General features: G+C 41.9%; 1 protein-coding gene across 2 annotated transcripts in view; it reads left to right on the top strand.

Moving 5' to 3' along the window:
- Positions 1-9,994, top strand: part of LOC116352895 (solute carrier family 2, facilitated glucose transporter member 2-like) — an 18,181-nt gene extending 8,187 nt beyond the window's left edge. For both annotated transcript variants that reach the window (XM_031821519.1, XM_031821518.1), the window contains exons 6-8: positions 1,148-1,310; positions 2,891-2,997; positions 6,093-9,994. In XM_031821519.1, coding sequence (XP_031677379.1) covers positions 1,148-1,310; positions 2,891-2,997; positions 6,093-6,185 — 363 coding nt within the window. In that variant the 3' untranslated portion in view covers positions 6,186-9,994. The remainder of the gene's footprint in view (positions 1-1,147; positions 1,311-2,890; positions 2,998-6,092) is intronic.
- Positions 9,995-10,000: the final 6 nt, after the last annotated feature.

Raw genomic sequence — 10,000 nt, 5'->3', positions numbered from 1 at the left:
CCTCTAATCTCTATTCCCTGTCTCTTTCTGTCCTCTAATCTCTATTCCCTGTCTCTTTCTGTCCTCTAATCTCTATCCCTGTCTCTTTCTGTCCTCTAATCTCTATTCCCCTGTCACTGTCTGTCCTCTAATCTCTATCCCTGTCTCTTTCTGTCCTCTAATCTCTATTCCCCTGTCACTGTCTGTCCTCTAATCTCTATCCCTGTCTCTTTCTGTCCTCTAATCTCTATCCCTGTCTCTTTCTGTCCTCTAATCTCTATTCCCCTGTCACTGTCTGTCCTCTAATCTCTATCCCTGTCTCTTTCTGTCCTCTAATCTCTATCCCTGTCTCTTTCTGTCCTCTAATCTCTATTCCCTGTCTCTTTCTGTCCTCTAATCTCTATTCCCTGTCTCTTTCTGTCCTCTAATCTCTATCCCTGCGTTCCTGCCTGTGTCCATCCTTAATCTCTGTCCCTCTGTCTCTCTCTGTGTTTGTCCCTAATCTCTGTCCACCTGTCTCTCTGTGTCCGTCCCCTAATCTCTGTCCCCCTGTCTCTCTCTGTGTTCGTCCCTAATCTCTGTCCCCCTGTCTCTCTCTATGTCTGTCCGAATCTCTGTCCCCGTCTCTCTCTGTGTTCGTCCCTAATCTCTGTCCCCCATTCTCTCTCTATGTCTGTCCGAATCTCTGTCCCCTTGTCTCTCTGTGTCTGTCTCTAATCTCTGTCCCCCTGTCTCTCTCTGTGTCCGTCCCTAATCTCTGTCCCCGTCTCTCTCTGTGTTCGTCCCTAATCCCTGTCCCCCTGTCTTTCTCTGTTTGTCCCTAATCTCTGTCCCCTGTCTCTCTCTATGTCTGTCCAAATCTCTGTCCCCTTGTCTCTCTGTGTCTGTCCCTAATCTCTGTCCCCTTGTCTCTCTCTATGTCTGTCCCTAATCTCTGTCCCCGTCTCCCTCTGTCTGTCCCTAATCTCTGTCCCCTTGTCTCTCTGTGTCCGTCCCCTAATCTCTGTCCCCTTGTCTCTCTGTGTCTGTCCCTAATCTCTGTCCACCTGTCTCTCTCTGTGTTTGTCCCTAATCTCTGTCCACCTGTATCTCTCTGTGTTTGTCCCTAATCTCTGTCCCCCTGTCTCTCTCTATGTCTGTCCCTTATCTCTGTCCCCTTGTCCGCCAGGTGCTAGGTCTAGAGTTCCTCCTGGGTAATGACTACTACTGGCCACTGCTGCTGGGTCTGTCTGGAGCTCCTGCTGTGTTACAGTCTCTACTGCTGCCACTGTGTCCTGAAAGTCCCAGATACCTCTACATCAAGAGAGGCATGGTGGAGGAGGCCAAGAAGAGTATGTACTGTAGAAATCTTAGAAAATACATTGCCAGTCAAAAGTTTGGACACATCTACTCATTCAAGGGTTCTTCTTTATTTGTTCTATTTTCTACATTGTAGAATAATAGTGAAGACATCAAAACTATGAAATCACACATATGGAATCATGTAGTATCAAAAACATGTTAAACAAATCAAAATATATTTTATATTTGAGATTCTTCAGAGTAGCCACCCTTTGCCTTCATGACAGCTTTCCACACCCTTGGCATTCTCTCAACCAGCTTCATGAGGTAGTCACCTGGAATGCATTTCAATTAACAAGTGTGCCTTGTTAAAAGTTAATTTGTGGAATTTCTTTCCTTCTTAATGCGTTTGAGCCAATCAGTTGTGTTGTGACAAGGTAGGGGTGGTATACAGAAGATAGCCATATTTGGTAAAATAATAAGTCCATATTTTGGCAAGGACAGTTCAAATAAGCAAAGAGAAACAAGAGTCCATCATAACGTTAAAACATGGAGGTCAGTCAATATGGAACATTTCTTCAAGTGCAGTAGCAAATACCATCAAGTGCTATGATGAAACTGGCTCTCATGAGGACTGCCACAGGAATGGAAGTTACCTCTGCTGCAGAGGATAAGTTCATTAGAGTTGCCAGCCTCAGAAATTTCAGCCCAAATAAATGCTTCACAGAGTTAAGGTAACTGACACATCTCAACATCAGCTGTTGAAAGGAGACTGCGTGAATCAGGCCTTCATGGTCAAATTGCTGCAAAGAAACTCCTACTAAAGGACACCAATAATAAGAAGAGACTTCCTTGGGCCAAGAAACACGAGCAATGGACATTAGACCGGTGGAAATCTTTCCTTTGCTCTGATGAGTCCAAATTTGCGATTTTAGTTTCCAACTGACGTGTCTTTGTGAGACGCAGAGTAGGTGAACGGATGATCCCTGCATGTGTAGTTCCCACCGTAAAGCATGGAGGAGGAGGTGTGATCGTATGGGGGTGCTTTGCTGGTGACACTGTCTGTGATTTATTTAGAATTCAAGGACACTTAACCAGCATGGTTACCACAGCATTCTGCAGTGATACGCCATCCCAGCTGGTTTGTGCTTAGTGGGACTATCATTTATTTTTCAACAGGACAATGACCCAACTCACCTCCAGGCTGTGTAAGGGCTATTTAACCAAGAAGGAGAGTGATGGAGTGCTGCATCAGATGACCTGGCCTCCACAATCACCCGACCTCAACCCAATTGAGATGGTTTGGGATGAATTGGACCGTAGAGTGAAGAAAAAGCAGTGCTCAGCATATGTGGGAACTCCTGTTGGAAAAGACTGTTGGAAAAGCATTCCAGATGAAGCTGGTTGAGAGAATACCAAGAGTGTGCAAAGCTGTCATCAAGGCAAAGGGTGGCTATTTAGATTTGTTTAAAACTTTTGTGGTTGCTACATGATTCCATATGTGTTATTTCATAGTTGTGATGTCTTCACTATTATTCTACAATGTAGAAAATAGTATAAATAAATAAAAACCCTTGAATGAGTACGTGTGTCCAAAATACACACTTGATGTGTGTGTGTGCGTTTTTAGGTCTGCATCGTCTGAAGGGAGAGTATGACCCATCAGCTGACCTGGAGGAGATGAGGAGGGAGAAGGAGGAGCTGGAGAAGGAGGCGCAAGTCTCTATCGCTGTCCTGGTACGTTCAATATCTAGTCTACTGAACATCTGGTCTGTTGCTGTCTAATCTATGTCGGTCTGGTCCTGTATTCATAATGTGATAAGTGTCTGTAGTCCAATATTAAACATTTGATGTGTCTGTGGTCCTGTATTCATAATGTGATAAGTGTCTGTAGTCCAATATTAAACATTTGATGTGTCTGTGGTCCTGTATTCATAATGTGATAAGTGTCTGTAGTCCAATATTAAACATTTGATGTGTCTGTGGTCCTGTATTCATAATGTGATATGTGTCTGTAGTCATGCATTCGTAATGTGATATGTCTGTAGTCCTGTATTAATAATGTGATATGTGTCTGTAGTCCTGTATTAATAATGTGATATGTGTCTGTAGTCCTGTATTAATAATATGATATATGTCTGTGGTCCTGTATTAATAATGTGATATGTCTGTAGTCCTGTATTAATAATGTGATATGTGTCTGTAGTCCAATATTAGTAATGTGATATGTCTGTAGTCCTGTATTAATAATGTGATATGTCTGTAGTCCTGTATTAATAATGGGATAGGTGTCTGTCGTCCTGAATTAATAATGTGATATGTGTCTGTAGTCCGGTATTAATAATGTGATGTGTCTGTAGTCCTGTATTTACAATGTGATATGTGTCTGTAGTCTAATATTAAACATTTGATATGTGTCTGTAGTCCTGTATTAATAATATGATATATGTCTGTAGTCCGGTATTAATCATGTGATGTGTCTGTAGTCCTGTTGTTATCATGTGATATGTTTCTGTCATCCAATATAAATAATGTGATATGTGTCTGTAGTCCAATATTAGTCATGTGATATGTGTCTGTAGTCCTATATTAACAATGTGGTATGTGCCTGTAGTCCTGTATTAATAATGTGATATATGGCTGTAGTCCTGTATTAATAATATTATATGTGTCTGTAGTCCTGTATTAATAATATTATATGTGTCTGTAGTCCTGTATTAATAATATTATATGTGTCTGTAGTCCTGTATTAATAATATCTTATATGTCTGTAGTCCTGTATTAATCATGTGATATGTGTCTGTAGTCCTGTATTAATAATGTGATATATGGCTGTAGTCCTGTACTAATAATATTATATGTGTCTGTAGTCCTGTATTAATAATATTATATGTGTCTGTAGTCCTGTATTAATAATATTATATGTGTCTGTAGTCCTGTATTAATAATATTATATGTGTCTGTAGTCCTGTATTAATAATGTGATATATGGCTGTAGTCCTGTATTAATAATGTGATATATGGCTGTAGTCCTGTATTAATAATATTATATGTGTCTGTAGTCCTGTATTAATAATATTATATGTGTCTGTAGTCCTGTATTAATAATGTGATATATGGCTGTAGTCCTGTATTAATAATGTGATATATGGCTGTAGTCCTGTATTAATAATATTATATGTGTCTGTAGTCCTGTATTAATAATATCTTATATGTCTGTAGTCCTGTATTAATCATGTGATATGTGTCTGTAGTCCTGTATTAATCATGTGATATGTGTCTGTAGTCCTGTATTAATCATGTGATATGTGTCTGTAGTCCTGTATTAATCATGTGATATGTGGCTGTAGTCCTGTATTAATAATATCTTATATGTCTGTAGTCCTGAATTAATAATGTGATATGTGTCTGTAGTCCTGTATTAATAATGTGATATGTGTCTGTAGTCCTGTATTAATAATGTGATATGTGTCTGTAGTCCTGTATGCATAGTGTGATATGTCTGTAGTCCTGTATTCATAATGTGATATGTGTCTGTAGTCCTGTGTTCATAGTGTGATATGTGTCTGTAGTCCAATATTAATAATGTGATATGTGTCTGTAGTCCTGTATTAATAATGTGATATGTGTCTGTAGTCCTGTATTAATAATGTGATATGTGTCTGTCGTCCTGAATTAATAATGTGATGTGTCTGTAGTCCTGTATTAATAATGTGATATGTGTCTATAGTCCTGTATTCATAATGTGACATGTGTCTGTAGTCCTGTATTAATAATGTGATATGTGTCTGTAGTCCTGAATTAATAATGTGATATGTGTCTGTAGTCCTGTATTAATAATGTGATATGTGTCTGTAGTCCTGTATTCATAGTGTGATATGTCTGTAGTCCTGTATTAATAATGTGATATGTGTCTGTAGTCCAATATTAAACATTTGATATGTGTGATATGTGTCTGTAGTCCTGTATTAATAATGTGATATGTGTCTGTAGTCCAATATTAATAATGTGATATGTGTCTGTAGTCCAATATTAAACATGTGATATGTGTCTCTAGTCCTGTATTAATAATGTGAAATGTGGCTGTAGTCCTTTAATAAACATGTGATATGTGTCTGTACGCCTGCATTGGTAATGTGATATGTGTCTGTAGTCCAATATTAAACATTTGATGTGTCTGTGGCCCTGTATTCATAATGTGATATGTTTCTGTAGTCCTGCATTAGTAATGTGATATGTCTGTAGTCATGTATTAATAATATGATATATGTCTGTGGTCCTGTATTAATAATGTGATATGTGTCTGTAGTTCTCTATTAATCATGTGATATGTGTCTGTAGTCCAATATTAGTAATGTGATATGTCTGTAGTCCTGTATTAATAATGTGATATGTGTCTGTAGTCCTGAATTAATAATGTGATATGTGTCTGTAGTCCTGTATTAATAATGTGATATGTGTCTGTAGTCCTGTATTCATAATGTGATATGTCTGTAGTGTCTGTAGTCCTGTATTAATAATGTGATATGTGTCTGTAGTCCTGTATTAATAATGTGATATGTGTCTGTAGTCCTGTATTAACAATGTGATATGTGTCTGTGGTCCTGTATTAACAATGTGATATGTGTCTGTAGTCCTGTATTAATCATGTGATATGTGTCTGTAGTCCTGTATTAATAATGTGATATGTGTCTGTAGTCCTGTATTAATGATATGATATGTGCCTGTAGTCCTGTATTAATGATATGAGATGTGTCTGTAGTCCTGTATTAATAATGTGATGTGTGTCTCTAGTCCTGTATTAATGCTGTAATATGTCTGTTGTTTTCTAGGTGCGATCATCTCTCTACAGGCAGCAGCTGTTTGTAGCCCTGATGATGCATTTCTCACAACAACTGTCTGGAATTAACGCTGTGAGTTACTGAGAAAACGGGGGAAAGAGGGAACAACTGTCTGGAATCAACGCTGTGAGTGAGAGAAAGAGGGAAAAGCTGTCTGGAATCAACGCTGTGAGTTGCGGAGAAAGAGGGAACAACTGTCTGGAATCAACGCAGTGAGTTGCTGAGAAACAGGGAACAACTGTCTGGAATCAACACTGTGAGTAACTGAGAAACAGGGAACCACTGTCTGGAATCAACGCTGTGAGATGCGGAGAGAGAGGGGGAGAGAGGGAACAACTACCTGGAATCAACGCTGTGAGTTGCTGAGAAACAGGGAACAACTGTTTGGAATCAACACTGTGAGTTGCGGAGAGAGAGAGTGAACAACTGCCTGGAATCAACGCTGTGAGTTGCTGAGAAACAGGGAACAACTGCCTGGAATCAACGCTGTGAGTAACTGAGAAACAGGGAACAACTGTCTGGAATTAACGCTGTGAGTTCCTGAGAGAGAGGGGGAGAGAGGGAACAACTGTCTGGAATCATCGCTGTGAGTGAGAGAAAGAGGGAACAACTGTCTAGAATCAACGCTGTGAGATGCGGAGAGAGAGAACAACTACCTGGAATCAACGCTGTGAGTTGCGGAGAGAGAGAGGGAACAACTGTCTGGAATCAACGCAGTGAGTTGCTGAGAAACAGGGAACAACTGTCTGGAATCAACGCAGTGAGTTGCGGAGAAAGAGGGAACAACTGTCTGGAATCAACGCTGTGAGATGCTGAGAAACATGGAACAACTGTCTGGAATCAACACTGTGAGTAACTGAGAAACAGGGAACCACTGTCTGGAATCAACACTGTGAGTAACTGAGAAACAGGGAACCACTGTCTGGAATCAACGCTGTGAGATGCTGAGAAACAGGGAACAACTGTCTGGAATCAACACTGTGAGTTGCGGAGAGAGAGAGGGAACAACTGCCTAGAATCAACGCTGTGAGTTGCGGAGAAACAGGGAACAACTGTCTGGAATTAATGCTGTGAGTTACTGAGAGAGAGGGAACAACTGTCTGGAATCGACGCTGTGAGGAACTGAGAAACAGGGAACAACTGTCTGGAATTAACGCTGTGAGTTACTGAAAACAGGGAACAACTGTCTGGAATTAACGTTGTGAGTAACTGAGAGAGAGGGAACAACTGTTTGGACTCAACACCGTGAGTTACTCAGAGAGAGGGAACAACTGTCTGGAATCAATGCTGTGAGTTGCTGAGAAACAGGGAACAACTGCCTGGAATCAACGCTGTGAGTAACTGAGAAACAGGGAACAACTGTCTGGAATTAACGCTGTGAGTTACTGAGAAAACGGGGGAGAGAGGGAACAACTGTCTGGAATCATCGCTGTGAGTGAGAGAAAGAGGGAACAACTGTCTAGAATCAACGCTGTGAGATGCGGAGAGAGAGAGAACAACTACCTGGAATCAACGCTGTGAGTTGCGGAGAGAGAGAGGGAACAACTGTCTGGAATCAACGCAGTGAGTTGCTGAGAAACAGGGAACAACTGTCTGGAATCAACACTGTGAGTAACTGAGAAACAGGGAACCACTGTTTGGAATCAACACTGTGAGTAACTGAGAAACAGGGAACCACTGTCTGGAATCAACGCTGTGAGATGCTGAGAAACAGGGAACAACTGCCTGGAATCAACGCTGTGAGTAACTGAGAAACAGGGAACAACTGTCTGGAATTAACGCTGTGAGTTACTGAGAAAACGGGGGAGAGAGGGAACAACTGTCTGGAATCATCGCTGTGAGTGAGAGAAAGAGGGAACAACTGTCTAGAATCAACGCTGTGAGATGCGGAGAGAGAGAGAACAACTACCTGGAATCAACGCTGTGAGTTGCGGAGAGAGAGAGGGAACAACTGTCTGGAATCAACGCAGTGAGTTGCTGAGAAACAGGGAACAACTGTCTGGAATCAACACTGTGAGTAACTGAGAAACAGGGAACCACTGTTTGGAATCAACGCTGTGAGTAACTGAGAAACAGGGAACCACTGTCTGGAATCAACGCTGTGAGATGCTGAGAAACAGGGAACAACTGTCTGGAATCAACACTGTGAGTTGCGGAGAGAGAGAGAGGGAACAACTGCCTAGAATCAACGCTGTGAGTTGCGGAGAAACAGGGAACAACTGTCTGGAATTAACGCTGTGAGTTACTGAGAGAGAGGGAACAACTGTCTGGAATTGACGCTGTGAGTTGCTGAGAAACAGGGAACAACTGTCTGGAATTAACGCTGTGAGTTACTGAAAACAGGGAACAACTGTTTGGAATTAACGTTGTGAGTAACTGAGAGAGAGGGAACAACTGTCTGGACTCAACACCGTGAGTTACTCAGAGAGAGGGAACAACTGTCTGGAATCAATGCTGTGAGTTACTGAGAAAGAGGGATCAACATTTCTGGATCCAACTCTGTGAGTAACTGAGAAACAGGGAACCACTGTCTGGAATCAACGCTGTGAGATGCGGAGAGAGAGGGGGAGAGAGGGAACAACTGTCTGGAATCAACGCTGTGAGTTGCTGAGAAACAGGGAACAACTGTTTGGAATCAACACTGTGAGTTGCGGAGAGAGAGAGGGAACAACTGCCTGGAATCAATGCTGTGAGTTGCTGAGAAACAGGGAACAACTGCCTGGAATAACGCTGTGAGTAACTGAGAAACAGGGAACAACTGTCTGGAATTAACGCTGTGAGTTACTGAGAAAACGGGGGAGAGAGGGAACAACTGTCTGGAATCATCGCTGTGAGTGAGAGAAAGAGGGAACAACTGTCTAGAATCAACGCTATGAGATGCGGAGAGAGAGAGAACAACTACCTGGAATCAACGCTGTGAGTTGCGGAGAGAGAGAGGGAACAACTGTCTGGAATCAACGCAGTGAGTTGCTGAGAAACAGGGAACAACTGTCTGGAATCAACGCTGTGAGATGCTGAGAAACATGGAACAACTGTCTGGAATCAACACTGTGAGTAACTGAGAAACAGGGAACCACTGTCTGGAATCAACGCTGTGAGTAACTGAGAAACAGGGAACAACTGTCTGGAATCAACACTGTGAGTAACTGAGAAACAGGGAACCACTGTCTGGAATCAACGCTGTGAGTAACTGAGAAACAGGGAACCACTGTCTGGAATCAACACAGTGAGTAACTGAGAAACAGGGAACCACTGTCTGGAATCAACGCTGTGAGTAACTGAGAAACAGGGAACCACTGTCTGGAATCAACGCTGTGAGATGCTGAGAAACAGGGAACAACTGTCTGGAATCAACACTGTGAGTTGCGGAGAGAGAGAGGGAACAACTGTCTGGAATCAACACTGTGAGTTGCGGAGAGAGAGAGGGAACAACTGCCTAGAATCAACGCTGTGAGTTGCGGAGAAACAGGGAACAACTGTCTGGAATTAACGCTGTGAGTTACTGAGAGAGAGGGAACAACTGTCTGGAATCGACGCTGTGAGGGACTGAGAAACAGGGAGCAACTGTCTGGAATTAACGCTGTGAATTGCTGAGAAACAGGGAACAACTGTCTGGAATTAACGCTGTGAGTTACTGAAAACAGGGAACAACTGTCTGGAATTAACGTTGTGAGTAACTGAGAGAGAGGGAACAACTGTCTGGAATCAACACCGTGAGTTACTCAGAGAGAGGGAACAACTGTCTGGAATCAATGCTGTGAGTTACTGAGAAAGAGGGATCAACTGTCTGGATCCAACGCTGTGAGTAACTGAGAGAGTGGGATCAACTGTCTGGAATCAACACTGTGAGTTAGTGAAAGAGAGGGAACAACTGTCTGGAATCAATGCTGTGACTTACT

This window comes from Oncorhynchus kisutch, unplaced genomic scaffold (assembly GCF_002021735.2).
Source record: "Oncorhynchus kisutch isolate 150728-3 unplaced genomic scaffold, Okis_V2 scaffold3985, whole genome shotgun sequence".
Classification (NCBI taxonomy): Eukaryota; Metazoa; Chordata; class Actinopteri; order Salmoniformes; family Salmonidae; genus Oncorhynchus; species Oncorhynchus kisutch.
Note: the sequence above shows the minus strand (reverse complement) of the source record. Positions and strands in the feature narration are given on the sequence as shown.